This window comes from Apteryx mantelli, chromosome 1 (genome assembly GCF_036417845.1).
Source record: "Apteryx mantelli isolate bAptMan1 chromosome 1, bAptMan1.hap1, whole genome shotgun sequence".
NCBI lineage: Eukaryota > Metazoa > Chordata > Aves > Apterygiformes > Apterygidae > Apteryx > Apteryx mantelli.
In genome coordinates, this window is record NC_089978.1 from 170,994,130 (window position 1) to 171,016,640 (window position 22,511).

The following is a 22,511-nucleotide window of genomic DNA, read 5'->3' on the forward strand; positions in this document are numbered from 1 at the left end:
GCTCTTTTAATATAATAATTTTACAGATTAAAATTGCATAATTTTTTTCTCATCTTCATGTCAGGAAACAGTCTTATTTCAAAAGGGATACAATAAAAACTATTTTTATGCACTGGAGAGAAGGATAACTGATATGAACAAACACCAGATGGGTAATGCTTGGTAAAGTTTATTTGAACAAAAGGGCTGGTAAGATGAGCAGGCAAACAATTTATCAGTAAAATACAAGTCCAATTTGTTTGTTGCCCTTTTGTAACTGAAAATTCAGTGTCTGTTTGATTATAATAGTTCCAAAATGACAGTCTTCTTTCAGTAACTGCTCATTATCCCACACCTCTCATTTTTATACACAATTTTTCCTTTAACTATAACATAGTCGATCAATGCCTGATGTCCCCCAAACTGGTAAATCAAGTGCTCCCACCTGAAAAGACAACAAAATGTTTAAGACTATAAAAGCAGCTTACATACTCAGTATATCCAGCTATTAAAAAAAGTTTAGTTGAACCATGGGAAAACACTATTCCATGTTTACACGTTGATCTCTTGTTGCAATGTTGTATGAATACAGTGAGTTAATATACAAACCAGTAGAGAATTCTTTCCACAAAATAAACAGGTATTATCTTTAGATAATTTGTAATTAGGTGCAGATTATTTGTAGTATTAGCCCTAAAAGTCTTTGGCTTTATTTTCCACTGGAGTGATTAATACTTAAGGAGAAAGAAAGTGGGTCTAAGATGCTAGCACTGTCCTTTTTTTGCAGATGAAAATAATTTTAACACACAAATAATCCACTAACCTCTCCACTATCCACAAGAGGATGGAAAAAATAAGTCCTTTATGTTAAATTACATTTCAAAGAAAAAAGGAAGAACATACCTTGATGAATTTATGATAATGAGATCCCCCTGCTTGCCATTCTCTATGGAGCCATGTGTGTCCGATTTTCCCAGAGCATAAGCTGCATTAATCGTAGCAGCTGCTAGTGCTTCGTTCATTGACATCTTCATGTTTACACAGGCCAGATGCATCACCATAGGCTGGGAGGAAAGTCAAGTGGAAAATGTGAGTTACCAATAACACAAATAAATCTGTCTAGGCCAAATGCTGGGCATTCCAAAGCACTCTCCTCCCACCTTGAGTAACAGAAGTTGTCCTGCATGATGTAAATCTTGTGTATTCCAAAAAGAGGACCATGAAATCAGGAACCTTGCAAGCCTTTTTTCTAAGCCTCTCAAGTGCATACGAAGAATCACACCCCTTCAGGTTTCAAAAATTCTGGCAAAAAACTGCCAAGCCACATAAATAAGCATTTTCAATAGTCTAAGCCAGGCATACAGATCTATTTGTACAGTCACATGTATTAGGAATAGCTTACCATTGAGAAACAGTATGCATTAGGATTAAAATCACTGCCAAGAGCAACTATAACTCCTTCTTTTAACATTTTCCTAGCTTGAGGTTGCTTCAGTCTAGAGGGAAAAAGACACTTGTCAGTAGAATCCATTTAGCTATTACATGATGAATTACAAGAGCAAAAGTCATTACTGAGTTTGGCTACATTCATGCATTCAGTTAAACTAATCATTTTGGAGACAAAAGGCCAAATTCTGCTTGTGGCTATCTACCTGTCACCCTATTGACTGCATAAATGGAAACTGTCACATAACATAAACATAAATGGAAATCATCTTTTCTCAAAAAAGTAATTTTCTAGTCCTTATAGCTTCAAAGACAGACTTCCAAATATGAAAACTGGCATAACCAAAACAATGTTTCCTTCCTGATTTTGTAGGCAATTTGAAACAGTTATCCTAGGCTATGAATTTAGTATTTGTATACATCAAAGGATTTTTCTCACTTAGCAATGTTAATACAAAAGGTACGTTCACTAGCTTAAGAATTAGCTACAACACAAAAGCCTAATTCTCCCATTGACATTTATACAAACAACCCAATGGGGTTCTGTAACTTTGCGGTAGCGCAAGAATCTATCTATCTTCAGAGATCTAACCTTCGGCCCATACGTAAAATCCCCTTACACCATGAGCGTTATGTCCCAGGTTTACATTATTTGGTAGTTAGAAAGTACCTTTGTAGTAATCCCCAGCTGAGCTCTGATCCTATGAACACTTACATTTACAATCAACTTCAGTACCTGGAATAGCCTTTTCAAAATTGCTCACCCATTGGGTAAAGCTGTGTGATTAAGTGTTCACAAGGCTGAGGGCCAGCCTTAGAAAAGACACTTTCTAAGAAATTTTTAGCCATAGTTGCTGTAAAGCCAACAAGCAGCAAACATAGTTTCTGGAAATAAAACAATGTAACAAGGAAAACGAAAAATTTGGGGGTAGCAGATCATCTGCTGGTCTTAGTAGTTTTAAAGGCACTGCAGTTAACAGAAAAGAACAAACACGATCTCAAGTGCCTACATCTGATACAAGACAATCCTCTCACTATAGAGACTTCTTAGTAGATGTATGAGAATACACTACCCGTTCTGTTCACAATATGATCCCCTGGTGGCTATGTTTAAAAAGATTTGTCTAAAGAGCTGTTCCCAGTTCTTACATGTCCCTCCAGTCTCTGTTTTTCCCTCTTGCCCTCTACTGCCTTGGGAGTACTGCAAGCAACTGTTAACCAAGGCCAAAATTAGAGTGGGGTTACCATTAAGCAAGTCCTCAGTTGCACTCTCTGGCCCAATTTTGGTCATCATGTGAAACCCTGGCTGCTGTTGCTTTTCTTAAATGCAGTGGATGTTGTAGGGCTGGGACCTCTCAAGGTCTGAACTTTCCCAATTACCACTGCAGCAGCTGGTGAAGGCCAGCATCTCTACCTCCTCACAGCATGGGCTACTTTCTCTCATATTTGGTATTTCTCAGCGTTTGGCCCTTTATTACTTCTTTTTACCTGTCATCTCTTGTATCTGAAATAATAGTTTCTTAATTTTTAGAGTATATTAGAATGGGAAGCCTGTGTTCAACAAATAGCGATTTGGACACTGAAACAAATTAGGCCTCATTTCCTATGGTTGGTTATTATCTCATACTGAGTCTTATCCTGAGGTTATAAAGTTTCTGCCACATGGATTCTCTAGTGTTTAACACGTGAGTTCACACTGCACCTTTTTCCACAGCTAAGTGTGTTGCCGTTGTCTCTCTTTCACGTCCCTGCCTAATGTAAATTTGCAGTACCAAAAATTGTCTTTGAGATCTCTATTCCAGTGATGGATTTAGTTGCAATCAGTCAATGGGTTCAATGGGTGCAGGATACTAACAGCTGACCACAAACACAAGCACAAATATAAAAGTGAACACAATCAGAGTGACAGATGTTGACACAACTGCACAAGCCTTGATTCCTCAGAAAGCCATGCTAACTGAAAATAACCAAACCGCAGTCAATTCAAGGATTTTTTCACAGAAAGGAAGGTACTACTGGATTGTGGTCTCCACCATCTTGTTGGCTTATTTGTGGCATTAGGGGTAAGGAGGTGATCCACTTATGCTTATCTAAAATATCTGCATATGGAAAATACAGTGTTCTTAAGGACATGCCACTGTTGCCTGGGTAAAATCAGATGAAATTTAGAAATAATTAAACATTAATTAAACATTATCCACAATCTTTCAGTAAAGTTTTCTTCTTAAATGAATGCTTGATTATTATCTTAGTCTGTCATAAGGGTTAAACTTTGATGTTGACTGAACCACTCCAGATCTACTGTGAGCTCTCTCAGAAATAGGGTATTGCCTTATTTTTGAGTAGCTCTACCAGAAAGACGACACGTGTAGGCTCATTCAGCTCTTTGTATGTGTGACTGTCTTCACTGATCCAGGCTGAGTTATGGGCTGGACTCAAGCCTATGCTTTTACATTAAAAGACACTAGAACCGCAAACATGTTTTTGCTGTTACAAAAAGTCTGTAGTTTTCCTCCACTATAGTGGCCTTACCTTAGCATGTAGGCAGTGGTTGGTAAAAGGACAGCTGCACACTTAGCTCTTGCCATTGCAGTGATACCTTCATCACTAACTTCTTCCAGGTGGCTGATAGCCTGGGCTCCTAGTCCAGCTCCAAGCTAAGCAAATTGTCAAGAAAATTACTCACAGCTATCAGCTGATTCAGTAAAGCAATATTGTTATCAAATGACTGGAGGAGACAATTCATTATTTATGTAAAATTTACTAAAACAAAAATCACAAAGAATGCTTGAAAGAACAAATGAAATGCAGAGACAAAATATTTGCCAATTTACTGCAGTAAAAGCTAATCACAAAAGGTATTAACCATCCAGTAGAGTGGAAGCACACCTTCAGTGGAATATTTAAGTGATGAACAACATGCAAACTATGGGACAGCTATGAATAAAACCATTACCAACTCCCGTTCATAAAGTATGCAGCAGAAGAGGGTTGATAAAAGAGACACTGGTTGCAGAGTAAATGCTGAAACTGCTGCCTTCTATGGTGAAACACCAAAAAGGCTTTTATGATCAATCAAGATTTCATTTCTTAAATACAGCAGAGAATCACTTGAGCAGACCCCACAGGAAGAAGGCAATGTTCAAATGATGGTGAAACACAGACTCAGACAGACTTTCTTTAATAAGATAGTTGTGAGTCTATTCTTGACTAACCCATCCCTGTGCATGTGCTTACTGTGCATCTTATTTGATGCTGCTAAGAGTACATTTAATGAAAAAGTTTTTTTCAAATTGTATATAAAACATATTTTTGTCACTCTTGGGTTCATGGATATCCATCTTTCCCATCTGTATCACATGCAGAAGATAAGCAAAGTCAATGTTTGATTAGGCAGTGCATATTACTCATAAAGGTCAATGATTCCATGTCCTTAACTCCAAAACTGCACAATGGTTGCACTTTTCTATCATCTATGAATGGTCTATTTTATAAAGTCTTAGAAAATAAAACCTTTGTTTTGAAAACTGCAATTATTCCAAAGATTCACCTCTCACAAAAGCAAAGCACAAGCAAAAACGGCTTAACTGAATGACTGAACATTAAGAAAGTAGTACCTCAGCAGATTTCATTGGATGGAGTTCATCACCATGGAAGTTAATCTGTAACCCTATATCTTTTCCAGCTTGAAGAATTCTTCTAGTAGAATCCAGATCAAAGACTCCCCTCTCACAGAATACATCTATGTTGTTGACATGTATTTCACCACTTAGTTTGAGTTCTTTCAGTTTAGGGAGATGGTTATTGATAATGTCATCTGTGGCTTCAGTAGCAGTTTTCCCTCTAAAGAAAAGAAAATGTTATAGAGCCATAAGAATAACATCTTTGAAGTCTGGCAAGTATTCAAATCATACATGCAATAAGTAGATTATTTAGAAAATGATGTAAATACAAATCACTCAAAAAATCTTAGTATGTACCAAAAACCAGTCTTTTTATTTTTATTTATTTATTTATTTATTTTTTAAGAAAAAGCTTTTGTTGACAGTATTCTGGAGTATCTCCAGGTCACATAACTTTGCTTCAATCATTGCCTTGATTTTAATCCTAAATTATCATTTATTTTTAAAACAAAAATTAAAAATTACTATAATTCACATACATACACTCAAACATGACTTACTTTCCCTTCAAAGAATATTAGATTATATTATACTATATATTCTTTATAAGGTTGACTTCTTTAGATGCTAACCAATACATATGACGTTTTAAAACAAATTCTTCTGCGTTCCTATTTAGTCTGATCTACCTATACTGTATCCTAAAACACAACTATTTAAAATATGTAAATGATTATTGAAATATTTTAAGTAGTATTCATGCAGTATTTTTATGCAAGTATCAAAGCTCAAAAAGGATGTGCAGCACAAATTATTATTTTAAATTTACCTCTGCTCCTCCTATGATACCATGCAGAGTGACTGTTAGGTAAGAGTTTCTAAACCAGAAGGACCTCCTGATATTAGATCTACTAAGGTCACAACCATTTATGACCTCCCTATTACATAAAGATAGCCTAGGAGAGACCAGTAAATGCCTCTGGAAGAGAGAACAATCCCAAAATATGTAGCAGAGTTATTATTTTGCACTTTTAAAACGTAAAGATGAGTGAGATATTGAAGCTAAATATGTGTGACATCTCAATCCTCATTTCAGGCACCATAAAACAAGCACAGACTAACATCACGTGAGTGCCATACGTGGGTGAGTTCAGAGTTTTACAGTGACAGTAAATTCAAGGAGCCAAACTCTGCTCTGATTTACAAATGAGGCTGCACAGTTAAAAAACAGAGCAGAACCTGGCATCATTGCCTTTCTTTTGTTCATCTCGCACACAGAAATTCTCAAAATCTGCCCAAACCAAATTTCCAAAACGGGAAAAAATGACTAGTGCTGGCAAGTCTGAAGGTAGGCTCCTCTTAAGAGACTCCAGACACCGAGGCTTTACAAGAAACACCATCTACTGCAAGACTTGGTAATACTCAAGAGGTGACACCTTTATCAATTGAACGAACTTTCTGGTGATGCTTCTGCTGTAAGCAGCCAAACTTGCAACAGTAAGTTAACCCCAAGTGTAAGAAGCTAGCAAGCAAATGGCTTAGCAAGAAGTTATAAAACTGTGCTGGCAGCAGCCCCAGGAGGTTATAAGGAGCATTTTCCATGAGTGAACGTAACATTGTTCTTCTGTTCCATGTTAAATGATTGTAAAATGATTTAAGGTTATCAAAATTGGTGGTAATAAGTTTGCATGACTATAAACATTGCAGAATTATTATAAGATTATTAGACTCTTTATGGCTATCTTGTCAAGAATTGCTATTAAGTACCTACAGCAAAAGAGAGCATTACTTTTTAAAACCTACATAAATCAAGAAGATTTAAGTAAAAACAATTTTTAAGTCAATCTTTTAAGTGTTTGCATGATTTATGCATAACTGAACTACAGAGCAGTTTTACAGCATATAATGATGAAAGGAAACTGGCACAAGCATAAGTGACTTGGAAGGAGGCTGCTGAACAACTCCCATATAATACACTTGTCTATTTATTTAACACATAAGATTTGACATATTCATACATACCATTACCTGGAATTTACTTTATTTTGGTGGAGCTCTTTTGGGGAAGAGGAAAGTGCTAAGAAATGTATATGGCTTTGGTTTAAAACTGGAGCTTTATGTTACCATTAAATCCTCCAAATTCTTATCAAAACTTCTCGTAAGAGCTATTTGGCACTTTCAGATTTTAGTTACTTTATTTTAATCATCTTCCAATTACTGAAGATGACACAGAATTCTTTTTGAATAATTATATTAACAAAAGACATTTTACATTCAAAAAAAAAAAAACCCACCCTGTCAGGTAGGATAATTAGATTACAAATAAATTTATTCAGGTCAAGTGTTCCTGAATGTCAGAAGAGAGAGTTTTTTGGTGTATTCTTTTTTCTTTTATATGAACATCTCTTAAAGCATTAACACAGTATCCCTGGGAATGTTATACTTGCTTCCATCTTACGTGCCTGGTTTTGAGGCAGTCTTCTGCTTAGTCCATCAAAATGTCTTTGTTTCGTGCACGCTTACCTCTCCAGAACTCCTCATAAAATTCTGTATAACATTAATTCTTTTGTACAATGAAATTTCATAACCTGATGAGATTATTTCCATCATTGAAAAAAAAAAAAAAGCCAAAGTGAGAAAGACTGGCTTGATATGGTACATCTACTTGACTCATCAGGCCACTTGTGATTAAGTACATTTACTTCATACTTATCTTCAGCTCATACCTATAAGATGCATGTAATTCCTCAGAAACACAGTTAAGATATTGTTTGCTAAAACATATAAGGATTAAACGCAATAATGTTTTCTGTTAGCTGATCAAAATAAAAACCTGAAACAGAGTGTAAGTTCCAAGGCTAGTGGCAAATCCAAGCAAAAGAATTTACTGTAAAGGAAACTCTGGAATCAGTGTTACATTCAGGGAAAGAGCAACTGCACAGGTTACTTGTCATCTGGAGGCATGGATTCTGTGCTAAGCTTATGTTGGCATTTCATAGTCATTAAGTGATGCTCCCTCTCTTCCTTCAAATTAATATTTAGGATAACCCTTTGTAAATGATTATTATTGTTTCAAATATACTTTGTTATACTTTAGAAGGGTTGGGCAGAAGAAATCTTCCTGAAAATAATAGCCACATTTTAATGCAAAGCAGTAGTATTTAAAAAGAGCAAGACAATCAAGTCATATTACTTTGGAACAGAATGAGCTCCACAGTACGTTGATGAAATGCCAATATCCATGGATCGCTTAGCTTGTTCAATCACTCTGAGCATTTTAAGTTCTGTTTCTAAGTTTAAGCCATATCCACTCTTGCACTCAACCAAAGTAGATCCTGCTTGGCACATACGTTCCAGTCTGTGTTTGAAGGTATTGAACAGCTCTTCTTCGGTGGCTTTCTGAGTGTGTTCCACAGTGAAATGTATTCCTCCTCCAGCCTCATGAATTTCCATATATGAAGCACCTGCCAGCTTGAAGAAAAAACAAAACAAAACACCAATTATCTGTTCAATGTGAATTTTCTATCCCAGGGATTCTAGGATGCTGAAAAGTGCCTTGGGGCCTCTGCAGTGGAGAGAAAAAGAAGAGAGAAAAAAATCCCCATTAATTCCCCCCTTTTGCTTCCATCTCCCCTCCATTTAAGTGAAGAGACAATGCAAGAAGCTACATAAACAGGATTTTTCTAAAGATTTTCTTCCCTCAAGCCCAGGGGGAAAACTCATCTCTAGCTTAAAAATTCACTGCAGGGAGGAGGGAGGCAGGGGGACAACTTCAAGATTATGATAGTAATAGAAGGTGACATTCCTGTGTTGGCCTCCATGAATGCAAAAATAAACCAAGCCCGGCTGCAAGGGCTGCAGAGATACTCCTCTTTCAGCATCCCAGCCGTCAAAAATCATCCCTTCCCTCTCAGGTACACTATCTAACAGAAATTACATTGTTTCCTACAGATGAAAACCAGGAGTCAATAGAAAGTAGAAACAGTTATGCATAAAAAAAGCAACAAGAAAAATGCAGCTCTTTAATTTTATGTTACCTTCATTGCAAACTCATGAACCCTGTCACCAGCCCACACTGGATGCGTATGTGCATCTACCAAGCCTAAAAAAAACACCAAAGTGAATGTATGTTCAAGTTAGCTCTTTGTGCAAGAGAAAAGCTTATGAATATGGAAGCAAATTAAAGGGACAGCAGAAGTTCCCCTGTACAGCCTCTACTGCTTGAAAAGAAAGAAAACCCCCAAAACCTAGGACTTTCTTTAAAGGCTATTAATTTTCTTTTAATTATGTTTAAGTGTATTTACATCTCTATGTAAATGCATCAGTTGCTCAGTTTCTTATGTTGTTTTTGATGAAGCTTTTGAACTATTGAAGAAGAGAACTGATAAATTACAAACTTTGAAATAGTTCATTAGACCTCAAGTTTGTGTCCTTTAAAAAAAGCAAAGCACTTATGCTGAACTTGGTAGTCTAGCACTTACTCTGGCAATAGTCCACTGACTCCATGGGGAAGTTTTTCAGAGAGCTGTGAAACCAATAGTACTGAATGCCAGCATCCATTTCAGATGAAAGAAATGTCTAGCAGCTAACATGCTAACATTAGTTGCAAAGCTTAAAATGCAATATGAAAACACTCAGATTTATTTTTAATAAGGCAATTTTCAGAGTATGTTAGTGACTTAAAATCCTGCACTGCCCCTTTGCCTCCAACTGGCTGTGGGCAGGACAGCGAGATTAAGCTCCACAGCTGAACTGCTGATGGACAGAAAGGGAACAGAAGAGATGCAATTCTTAAAGTCAATCAGAGGGCCAACTACATTACATTCTGACCTATGCTACACAGAACAGATGCAAGATGAAACAAGAGGAGACTGAGCTCCCCTCTGTAGCCAGAACACCAGCCGGAGTGCTGCAATTTTATCCTTAAAGCACTCCTGATAGGGAAACTACTGTATTCTCCCTCTCCCCAACACAAGATAGGACTCAGTTCAGAAGAAATGGTAATACATTACTTAAGTGTCTTTCATAGTATTTTACAAAGACAGATGAGTGTGGGATCACTGGCTTGACTCAATTTGTCAAGCAGGCCAACTTGCCGACAAAAGGCTGCAAAAGGAAGAGGTCAGAATGGTAAATAGTGACTGAAACGCTAATTAAAAAGGCACTAGAGATGGTCAAGGAAGCTGTCTGAACAGACCTCTTCAGGATTGCTCAGATATATGGCTAGTTTCAAAAGGGTATTTAGTTGCCTAAATTCAGTGCATATCTAACGTCCCACTGATTTCAACTAGAAATTAGGTTCCTTTCCACCCTTTCTGGATCTGGCTTTGAAATTTGTCTAATTTGAAACAGGCTTGGGATAACGAGACAAGTAGCCTAGCTCATCAGAAATGCCTTTGGGCCACACGGTAGCAAAAAAATTGGTACAGGCAATGGTTTTGTTATTGAATATGAATTACTGCATTATCAAACCAGTACTGAATACAGAGGGAAAAGGGTTGAGGAACTTCTAATGCACAGGTACTTCATCTCTAAGCACTTCTAGTCACTTTCCCTTGAATCATTATGAAAAAATATACCTACCTGGTAGTACGCACTTCCCAGAGCAGTCAATCACTCTTTCAAACGATGCTCCTGAAAACTGATTGCGAATAGCATCTGCCTGGCCCACAGCTTTTATATAACCATCTCTGTAATCAACAGTCAATGAACAAAGGAAACTTGCATTTGTCAGTGACCATTTGCTGAGCTCAACTTTTAAACAGAGCTCCCGAAGCAAAAACACTTTAAAAGAGGAGGTAGGGATCTTGGGAATTGTTAGCAGGATTGCAGATGCACACAGGCATTGGCTTGTTAATTTTATGGATGCACAGAAAATGATAAGGAAATGCTACGCATTTCAAGCTGTCTGCAATTGTCCTCTGCTTTGATCCCTTAGGATGATACCTTGATGCCCTTTTGCTCCAATTTCTGCTAGATGACGTTTTTACTCTCTTGGGGAGAATATATATATACAGGATTCCTCCAGCAAGGATCTGCAGGGCATTCTTGTCCTCCAGAAAATGCAACTGTCCTTGCCAGCCTCCACTGTCTAGATCTGAATCATACTTTGCCATAGGGTTAAATCTATTTGGGGTCGATCTTCAGTTCAATAGGACTTAGGGTGGAGCTTGAGGATCGTACTGGGAATCCCAGACTGCACTGGATAGATCCCCTCCAGACATGTGTGGAGCTCCACCTCACCTACCCCAGAGAAACTTCCCAGGGCTCAGGTGACACCTCTGCTCCTTAAGCCTTTTCTTTCCCCAGCTCTTTTTAAGTCACTGGAATAATACCTCGGAGTCATCACGGGTAGCTCACTGAAGATATCTCTATACTACACAGCAGAATTTTTAAAAAGCAGATACAATCACAGTTAGAGCATTTGAAAATGGGAAAGAAAAGATGCAATTAGAGACACCAATTATTAACTATAGTTTTATTAATTACTAAATAATTTATATGATTGTTACTAGTTCATGACAGTGCAACTAAAATAAAGCAGAGACAGAAAAGATCCAGAAGATGGTAAGACTTATGATCAACAACATGCTGGGAGCTATCTTTAAGAGGCTAGCAATGTAAATATAGTATTAAAAAAAGGAGGTTATCAGGATGTTGATTGAAATAATCAAAATTATGAAAGCAGATTTCAGTGAACCATTTCTATCATGTTGCACATACCAAAAGAGACAAGGAATATCATACACAAACCAGAGGAAAAACCAGCCCACTCCAGCGATTAAATAAGGTTAAAAATAATAATAATCTGGTCACACACAGGCAGATCTACGTGCTTTGCTCTGGCACTTTCAGGAGCCTGCTGCTGAAATCCAGGAATTGAACAAGCAGTAGCAAAGCGAGTAACATCCCTTAAGATACGTTTTTTGTCTTCCACAAAACCTGCTATTAGTTAAATATCCCAGAGGATAATATCATAAATTTTGCAGCACAGCCATTAGCCAGTCGCTGTTGACCAAAAACACCCTCTCTTCAGTTTATGCAGCAAGATGTGCTGTGATCTCCATCCAAATGCTTCTAAAAAGAACTGCAAGGCGTTTTCAGGTATTAAAATACCTATAAACTGCTATTCGAATACTACAGGGATGCAGGCAAAAATCAGAACGCAGGCAGGTAAGCACAATTTGATTAGCAATAAACACTAGCCACAATATTAAAAGGCAGATGAATAACATTAAAGCCAGATTTTCAATCTGGCAAACCATCACCGTAGCTGTGGTGGTCAAGGAGCAGTTCGCAAAAAGCTTTCTGATCACTGACTTATAGAGTTAAAAACATCCACCCCCACTGCAGTCTGCTGTCAGGTCTTTAAATATATAGACAGATAAATAGATATACAGATCTAAAAATATCTATTCTAATAAAGTAAAATATCTAAAATATATAGATATGCTTAAAGGTTTGACTTATATGTAAGCCCAGCCATCCCAGCGGCCCGGCTTTTGCCCAAAGTCCGGAGGTGGCAGCCTCCAGCCGTCCCGACGCCGCGGTGATGTCCCCCCCCCCCCCGCGCTCCCACAGCCAGGTAACGGCAGCCTCAACGGCCGCAAGCCTGAACCGCCTCGTCGCCCCGCAGCCCCCGGCCGTCCGCACCGGCCCACCACCAGGCTGGCGTGCCGCAGCACCGCCAGCCGCTCCGCGGCCGCCTGCAGCAGGTACTTCTCGCCCCGGTCGCAGACGAGCACCAGCTGCTGGGCGTTTTCCAGCAGCAGCCGATACTCGCCCGCCATGGCCGCAGCCGTGCGGCGCCCCCCGCGGCACCAAATGGCAGGCGGGCGGCGCGGGGGCGCCTCCAAGTCCCCCAGGGCGGTGCGCGAAATGGCGCCGCCCGCCCCACTGGGGGGTTCCCGGGGCGGCCCGCAGAGCTCAAAGCGTGAGGAAGGTGCCCCTCTCTCCTTCTTTAGCAGCCCCCAGGGACCACCAGTTCTCCGAGATCTTTTATTTTCCCTCCCAGCTGGTTGTTACATCTTGGCATAAAAACAGTGGCAGGAAGCAAAATGCCCTTCCAGCAGGGCAGGTGAAGGCAGAAAGGCTGAAGGATTCCTCTTAAGTGCCCCTGGCCATGGGTGAGGTGAGGGGCAGTGACCTGCCCTCACTGGTGCCAGATTTGATGCTTGACAGGAATTTGGGCTGAATAAGTGCTTAACAAAAGTGAATTTGGCCCTTGGCTGCTTGGCTTGGTGAGGGATACTGCTCTTGCTATAGTCTGGGGTGACATCAGCTGTAAATTGTGCTTATTTATAAGCTCCCAAGGAGCACTTTTGCCAGTGGGGAATTTTTTGGGGGCCCTCTAGCCCCACTGCCCTGCCTGGGGATTGCCCTTTGCTGAGAAAACCGGGCAGCTGCTGGCTTCCTTCCAGGAGGGAGCCCCAGCTGGCCCTCAGCCTCCTTCCCCATCGCCGTTAGGCTCAGGCACCTGGAAAGTTCTGGTTCTTCGTTTGCAGCCTTTCTCCCCAGGCCTCACCAGTGTCACTCTCCCCGCGGCGCCCCAGGCCTCGCCGGTGTGCCGGCACCTGCCCCTGAGGGAGTGTAGTGCCTCTTGCTGCACCGGCCTCCGGGATATTCAGGCAGGTATAACCAATACCAATTTATCTCCGTTGTCCATGACGCCACGATCAAGAGGTTCATTAGAGTCTACTGCCCCCTACAGAAGTAGAGGTGGGAGAGTTTGGGAAGAGATATTTACTCTTAACGGGGATTTTCAGTTGTCTTCTCCCTTCAAATATTCCTGGTGAGTATAGGGCTCCAGTAACCCCCAGCTGGCAAAAGAAGCTGATCAACAGAGTTTGTGGTTGTTCTTACATTGCCTATGATCATATCTTCCTGTTAATAAGGGCTGGGCTATTGTAATACTTCTTCATAGGTGGTTCCTCAAACACACTTTTCTTCAGATATGCAGCTAAATGGCAAATATGCAGCTAAAACCCAGTATTTTGTTGATTGCATTTAAAAACAGACCTGAAAAGTCAGTGAAAGTGTGATAACATTGAGTGTGCTCTTGTGATTCCACTCCACTTTCTCAGTACTGCACTATGACATAATCTTTATCTTCCTTCTAAATATTTCTTGCTACGCATGCAAAGGATTAACAAGCGAGGTGGTAGATGGTGCTTTACTGCTTCCAGGAGTTCCTGCTGCTTATTTTGGCTTTCCCCAGCAGTACCACAGTATATAATGAAAGCAGACATTAAAGAGGAATATTACAACAGAATCATTGCAAGGGCGGAAGGAAACTCCATGGGGGGATGCATAAGCAGCAGTGGTCATGTGAGACCTGGTGTGTTAGGAATGAAACCCGGCACGCTGTGGTGGAACTTGGCCCTCACCAGATCAGTCTTGCCAATAAAAGCAGTGGAGAAAGGATGATACAGCTGGAGCAGAAGGGAGCACACCCACTGCACCTTGTTCACTTCTGCATGTGGTAGGATGGCAATAAAGACATCTACAGTGGGGACTGAGCAGCTTCACTGTGGCACTGTCATATGGTAGTTTAAATACTGCAAGATCATCTTCCTTGTATTCACAAATATTTGGGGGCAAATGTTCAACGAGCTGCTGGTTTTGCCCTTGAGAGAGCAAGTGAACATTAAATTCCAATCTATATTTGCATATTCCCATATTTAATTGCATGCCTGGCCATCCAGTCTTTGAGCAAGGACTAGAAGGCAGACTGGCCTCAATGCTTATTACATTTATGTTTCTCACACCTACACTTTTCTTGCCTTTTGTCTATTTCAGCGATTCCAGAGAGAATTTTGAAGAACAAAGATGACTTCTGCAGCTTTATTTCCAGTGATCCAATCTCAGTCTCCAGCCACTCATAAAATTAATTTTGGTAAAAGGGATAAAAAAGGAAAGATGAATTCTGTGTTTTGCTTAATACCTCTGAGAAATGCCCAGTTATGCTCTAAGGATAAACCAGTTCTGTGCACTAGCCTTTTCAGAGAACCAAGGGCAGATCCTGACTTAAATCCTTAGAATAGGTGTAGATTTTATGCTCGGTAAGATAGGAGCGTGTTTCATTCTCAGCCTTACGTTCTGCCTGCAGAAACATAGAACCCAGGTGTGCCTGTGTATTTACATATTTCCCAGTTCTTTTCTGTTGAAGATGTTCCTCTTTAGTAAACCAGCCTATGAAGAAAAAGGCCAATCCACTGCAAAACTAGTGATTTCGGAGGTTCAGTGTCTGATATATTTTTTAAGTACTGCCCAGAAGGGTAAATGCAGGAGTGGTCTGTAGGTCACATCATCAGGAATTTCTTGAGTGCAATGTAAAAAGTACAGATTCTAAAAATGGAGCTGTATTTAAAAAATGTTAGAGTTCATTGGATGTAAAGACAGGAAGGTAGAATAAACAGAGGAACCCTGACTAAATTTCTTAAGTTTAGTGGGCTTGAATCACAACCTTAATGTTCCAGTAAAAGGGCATTTTGAAATGAATTTTAAGAAGTGATATTTTAAGTAGTATCTGATTATAATATTTTTCTGCAAAATTTTATAGATGTTGATAAAAACATTCAAAAGAAGATAACTCCCTTCACAGTGAAAGATGGAAAACCAGTTCTTTACAGAGATGCTGAGTCTTGGTCCGCTGAAAAGGTATGTGTTCCTAAAATTGTTAGTTTGAATGATAATGATGTCCTATGGTCATATTGCTTATGTTTTTTAAGTTTCTTAAGTTTGCCTGTTTTGGTTGGAAAATAATTCATTTCACCAAAAACTTAAACAAAGCAAGACAGTAGAAAGAATAGACAGTTTTTTTCATCTGCTAGATAGAGTTCATAATCCTTTACAATAATACACACAGTGTGATGAAGAGTCCTGAAAGAAGATAATATGTATGTCTTAAGAAAAGTCATTTGCTAGTGAAATTTATTGCATAGTATTTCCCTGTTTGCAAAAGTAGTGGAGGTTGCTGACACCTCATCATCAAGCATGGAAATTTCATCAAATGGAATAAATTGATTTTCAAATGTGGAATTGACCCAGACTAAGTTGCAAATTTGTTACGTACGCTTAGCTTCCATCATAGCTGATTACTTGAGTTTTACATTAAATTTACAATTATTTTTGGCATAGCTTTGCAGAAGTAAAAATGAAGGAGTTCTGCATTTTCTTTTTCCTGTTCGTGAAAATTTTGCGTGTCTCAAATCATGGAAACTTTGCATTTACTCAGACTAGCTTTTTAAAATCCTTTGTCTGTTCTCAGGTTCTGTCTTACTAACTTTTTTGGTAAATTCCATAAACCCCTGGTGATGCAAAACCTAGTAGAGCAATGTCCTTCCTTGCTTTGAATGTTTGCCTGCCTTCAATGAAGTCACTGGGTGTGCTTGTGCTTGAGTATCTTGTTAAATTAGGTCTTCAGTGGCTGTGCCAAGACTTAACCTTTTAGAGGAACACTGCAGCTTGCCTCAGGGGACCTAATTCTGCAGGAATGTTTCTTTTTGAGCATAGCAGAACCTTTCCAACCTATATGCCTAGGTTTCCTTTTTGCAGAAACTACAGAGAAGCGAAAGAGGAGATCCTGTGTGCACCTGTGGCGCAGGACCTGTTGTCAGGAGTGAGCATATGGGCTGAGGGCACATCCAGACATAGCAACTGGCGTCAGTCCGGCATCTGGTCTTACGGCCAAAGCTCCTGATTCTTTGCAGTCAGTGATTTGCACAAAATAGAACGAGAGTTTTGTTTCTTAGCAATAGTTGGAATTTAGGAACTCTTCAGATAGATTGGCTAGTCTTTTTTTGGCTGTTCCTAGGAACGTAAGGGTTTCCAAGAAATAAAAAATGAACAGCAAACAACCTATTCTTAAATGGACAAAACAGAAATTAAGCTCAAAACTACTTGTTGCATGTCTTGTGTCTTGCTATAAATCTTTCTAGGCTTTTTTTGACCAAGTAATGTCTTAGCTTATTTAGTATGCAGTTTTGTAGGGTATAATCTTTTGCTGATGGAGTGTCCTACTACTTGGTCTATGATTTCTTTTATTCTATAATAAACAATTTGAACAATTTGAACACATGAAAGCATTTTATTTTTAGTTACTTTTTATACCATATATTTCAGAAGTAAAGTCATGAACCCTCTTATTTGTTTCTTTAATACATATATAATATGTGTGAATATTTGTGATTATTCTGCCTTTTGGACTTGCTCCAGAAGAAGGGAAGAACCTGTTTATATTCATGATGGTTACACCATACAAACTAAGGTCCAGCTTCAGTTACCTTGATATACTCAGAGTACCTTAACTTCATCTGTGGTGTAATTCTTTTCAGATCATTAGGACTAAAATCTGAATTAAGCACATGTGTAAGTCTTTGTCTAATTTTACCTGCATGAGTTCTCCCATTGAAATGAATGGAACGCTTTGTGGTAGCAAAGATAAATACTTGCATGCATCTTTGCAGTGTGTGGGCATAGAGTAGTAACTAAGATCAGTTGTGTAAAGTTATGCACCACAGTATTATTTATTCACTGTGTCTGATGCCTAGTGTTATGCAGAAAGAAAAGTATCATCTTTCTGAGTTTGCAGTTTAATGAATGCACCTATCAAAAAATCTGTAGATGCAAGACAAAAAAGCTCAAAAGAATTTGAAGCTATATGAAAAGAGCACGCTTTCATCAAGAATGAAAACTCAAGACTTTACAAAGCAGGTGATCTCAGCCTTTGAAAGAAAGACATGTATTACAGAAGAAAAGGATATTTGTTTTCCTATTTCCAACTGGGCTATTGCTTATGCAAAATGTAAGTACACTTTTCTTGTCTTTCTTTTTGTATTATTCATCTTAGTGTAAATTTTCATAGAATTTTGACTTTTTTCATCTAGGTAAAAGGTGGGTTATAAGGACAAGGTCTTTATCTAGAACTGTGTCCTTCCACAGGAAGCTACTGATTTGCCTGGGACTCTATAAAAAACACAACAGTTCACACAGATTTATTTCTTTCCACAATTTGTCCTTCAGGGAACGGTGAAAAAAGATTTGGAAGCGTATCCACCTTTGAAAGGAGTGTTAGACTTTATGATAAACTACCATTTTTCTTGCTATCTGCACACTACAGCTGCTGCAGTCTGCTGTAAAGATATATTTGTTACAAAAAATTGTTGTGATCTGTAAGGTGCCCAGAATTAGAGCTGCAGGGATAAATGATCTGTTAATTCTTTGTTACAAATCCTAATACCAATTTATGTAAAATCATTTATTTTTCTTGTCAAACTAAAGTAGGTAAAAAAGCATAAATTCTTGAAAGCAGATATTGTTTTTCAAATCTTATTCCATAGCATTTTAAGGAATGTAATAACATCTTGTGATTAACAAGAGTTAAATCTTCTTAAAAGGTTGCCAGAGTGATAAACAGCCTATAACAGAATACATCAGCGAACAGAAGGATTTGTTTCTGCTGCAGGTACTTTAAAAATGCATATCTTTCTGTTAAGTATAGCTTTTAAAACCACAGTAAATTAAATATAAACTGGGAAAGCAGCTTGAATGAGCCTGTGTCCATTTGAATATTGACAATGTTGAGGGGTCCCACCTATGCAGTCTGTAGGCCTTACCCTGTGATCTCTAACATCTGGATTAATCTCACCTAACCTGATTAAGATAGTGTAATTTTAGAGATTCTAGACTTTAAGTGGCTAGTCCAAACTAGTCATCCCTGTATAGGCAATGGAAAAAGACATTTCTCAAGTACAAGTTATCACACCTTTCTAAGCCACCCATTTTATGATAGGGTGAACCATTCATAGGATGCCTGTCTTCTCCTACTGACTATAGAACAAGCTTACGTCTATTACCTAGAATTGCCACCTAGCATTAGTTGAGATGGGTCTGCCTGTTACAGAAAACTGCTTTTACCAGCAGTCTTATTTATGCATCAGTGAACTACTCAGATGGGCAAAGTTTACCAACTAGTTTAAATATTTGCAGGAGTTTTCCATGAATCTGATAAAAATGTAGACTCATTTATACTTGTTGATATAAAGTTGTTTGTGGGTTGTTTCATTCCGCCCTCCACCGTGTTCTCCCCACTTCCCCAGGGTCACTTTGATCATAGGTCAGGTCTTGCTTGGAAGTTTTGTATTCAATGTATGTGAAATATGTTAGACAGATATCAAGAGAGAAAGAAATCTTCATTTAACTGGAGAGCACATACAGGACAGGTCATGATGATGCAAGTTTTTCAACACCATTAATTTATTCATGGTTTACTGCAGAGTATCAGCAGACGAGCTCAGCTCAAGAGCAGGAGAGCTCACTGCTGTATGTACTGAACACTAACTCTTCCATGTTCTGTAACACTAACCACTAGCTGGTTTCCACTTGTCTTTTGGATAAGAAGCTTTTTTCCACTGGAAGAAGACCTGTTGTGTTCAAGATCTTTCTGCTGTGAAAGACAAATAAAAGCGTGACAGGATAGCTAAGAAATGATGTGTGTAATGCAGCTGAAAAGCATAATGTATTCTTGATTTTTGTTATTTATTGACATTATGTTTTGTAAGCATTATTGTATAGACTTGTATTAAATAGGACGACTGTTTCTAGTTGCCTAAGCACATGCTTTATGGGGTTTAACTTGCTTGCTCAAATGATGTTATGAAAATGCAAAACACATTTGAGCCAGAATTTTTTATGTGATACTTTAACACTCTTGTTTTCCTAGTATGCAGTAACAGGAAAAAAAACAAACTGTAAAGCATCTGGAGGAGTTAATAGTACAGAAGGAAAAAGAAGCAAGATCTGCAGAAGAAAAGTTAGGAAAAGAACTAATTGCATTTGAAGAATTTCTTGGACAAAATAGTATGAGTGCCATCAATGCATTTAGAAAGTTAGTCTCTGTTACTGTTACAGTTCCTTTTAGTTTTGATACACTGAAAAATGGTGCAGATGTGATTCTCATATATTTCTGTATTTCTCTGTAGTGCAAGTAAAGAAAAAAAGTCCAAAATGAAAATGGCAACATATGTAAGGTCAGCTGTTAAAGAAATTTGTACGCTTAGAAGGTGAGGCAGTAATCTTACGTGTTCTTATTTTTATGGTTTTTTTTATTATGTGGCTTTGATCTTCTAAAAAACTTTCCTGGGGAAGAAATTCTGCAACTACAATTGAATAAGCACATGCTTTGTTTTCAAATCTGTGAATCATGATTAAGAGAGTTAGATGAATTTGATTTTACAAACTTAGCTGAACAGTGCAGAGAATGATCTAAGGTTGATGAACCAGGCTTGTGTATAGCAATAATTCTAGGGACTGGAAGGAAGCCCAGGGAGTGAATTTTGCCTTGCTGACGTCGAGCCCAAACACTGTGACAAACAGTTCTCTTCATCATCACTTTACATCAACCCTCTTCATCCGTTTCATTACTGGCTTCCCCATTAAACATTTTTACGTTAAACATAAGCCTCCTGCCTTTTCTTGCAAAGTGCTTTCCCAGCTTATGCATGCCACACCATCTTCTCTCTCTCAGTATTTGAAAGTGAACTCTTTGCTCTAGATCAGCCCAGGAGCCAGATGGCTGTGTTCTGTACCAGCATTTGAAACGGTCAAGACTGTTAAGTGGAAGAAAGTGTTTCCTGTTCTCCCAGCATCCCAAATGCTGTTTTGCTAGATTGTGGTGTCTTAATATAATTTTATTTGTATGGATAATCTCTTTCATTGTGCCTTTCTAGAAAGATAGGAGAATAATAGGAGAAATAGGAGAAATTTTGAGGGATATGTGAGGAGCAAAGAGCAAAATGTTTTTTTACTAGAAAATTTGTTATAAGCTGAGTTTTAGGGGGTAGTCTGTGGATTCACTCTGGTGTTTTTTTAATCAGTGTGTTTTTACTTAGGGAAACCTTCAGTTTTAATATGAAAAAATTGAATGAAAAACAGAGTGCTTGCAGGACTCTACCGCATTTGGTGGCCAAGTAGCAGAACTGAAATCTGTGAGCAGTGATTTATATGTCATTTATTGTTAAATAACCAGCACTAGCTAAATATTTGTGGAATTACACTCATGACTAATTTGTCTCTCAGACTTTCATTTTAAGTAGTTCAAAACACTGGTGTTCTTGTGTAGGCAGCTAATAAAGTGTTTAACCTGAAAGATAAACACACTTGTAAATATGCTGAGGTGTGAAGTTGAGTTTATAGGCCTTTTTTCCTCATGTCGAATACATTCTTTTAGCCATCTTTGCATTGAACTATTATTGGTGATGCACAGATTGGGCAGACAGACGCTGGTGCTGAGCTGGCGCTGAACTCTCCGTGGTGCCTGCCTAGAGACCTGTTCAGGACTGCAGTCAGACTCGGGTTTGAGTAGTTTTAGTAGAAGCTCATACCCAGCTTTTGTTATAAGTGTTTAAACTCAAAATGGGAAGTTGGCCATGATGCTGGTTTTATTCCCTAATTACCTTCCACTACACAGCTCCTCTCCTTATTCAAACCAAGTAAGCTAATGACACAACCTGTAGCATGTGCGAGGCTTCTCAAAAGCCTCTTGTGTCCATAGCTTAGTCTCAGGCTTCAGTGTAATGTGCCTGTACCAATCCTGATATGCGCTGAAATACATTAATAGGCTATTATTTGATATACTATACTGAGAAACAGGACAGCAGCTGTAGTAGATCCAAAATCCAGTAGAGTTTTCAAAGTTGTGCAGAGATTTGTTCCTCCAAAGAACATAATCACGGGGAAGACTTGTGAAGATTTAAAGCTTCGTTTAATCAGTGAGGTGTTGGCACTGATTATCTGTAGGCATTTTATATCCTATAAGTAAAGAAGGTGGCATTTTCCAAAAGGACTTTATGGAAAGTCCATCTGCAGACATGGAATTGTTTGCATTTTTCATTGCTCGCAGTGCAAAATGAGGCATCCTGTTGAGATCAAAGCTGAAAGTGGGTAAGTCAATAATGTGGTTAAATTCCACACAAATTTTGTTTTAGACTCTTGAATTCTCTTAGAGGAAGCAGTCTTTCAGGTTAGAGGACGTACCTGGGAAAGAAATGTCCGGGCTTTTAGTATACTTCAGAAGTGATGACAACAACTAAGTAAATATGACATTATATTGGACCAGATATTTGATTCAGTGAGTTACTGGTCTTATTTCAGAAGAAAGAGCAGGAAATCACACAATTACTGTGCTCCATGGGGAGGCCCATGTTCCCTCCTAGCTCAGAATAGATGCTGGATCCTGCCTGGGGTATGAATATTCTGATTCAGATGCTTTCAGACCCATCAGAAAATCAGAAATGAAAACATTTCCAAAATGATGAAAATACTCTGCTGCCTTTCAGAATGGTTCAGATAATTAATACAGAAAAAAGAAGGGAGTATAGAAGTAATCCTGTGTTCCCAAAGTAATTTTGAACTTACTAAGTAGGAAAGGACCTGCATTCCCCAGTTGAGAAGACCAAAGCTCCT

The 22,511-nt window shown here is 38.7% G+C and overlaps 1 protein-coding gene across 1 annotated transcript; it reads right to left on the reverse strand.

The window, feature by feature from the left end:
- Positions 1 to 195: 195 nt before the first annotated feature.
- Positions 196 to 12,838, reverse strand: AMDHD1 (amidohydrolase domain containing 1). The gene is made up of 9 exons (XM_067289908.1): positions 12,702 to 12,838; positions 10,632 to 10,738; positions 9,086 to 9,150; positions 8,242 to 8,519; positions 5,043 to 5,268; positions 3,958 to 4,082; positions 1,382 to 1,475; positions 883 to 1,043; positions 196 to 424 (listed from the first exon to the last, which is right to left on the reverse strand). Exons 1-9 carry the CDS (start codon positions 12,836 to 12,838, stop codon positions 310 to 312), a joined length of 1,308 nt encoding a protein of 435 aa, XP_067146009.1. The 3' UTR covers positions 196 to 309.
- Positions 12,839 to 22,511: the final 9,673 nt, after the last annotated feature.

Coding starts and splice junctions, on each gene's coding strand:
- AMDHD1 (XM_067289908.1), bottom strand. CDS start 12,838: ATGGCGGGCGAGTATCGGCTGCTGCTGGAAAACGCCCAGCAGCTGGTG. Junction 4,083..5,042: donor ATCCAATGAAATCTGCTGAG/GTACTACTTTCT, acceptor CAATTTGCTTAG/CTTGGAGCTGGACTAGGAGC. Junction 425..882: donor ATTATCATAAATTCATCAAG/GTATGTTCTTCC, acceptor TTGTCTTTTCAG/GTGGGAGCACTTGATTTACC.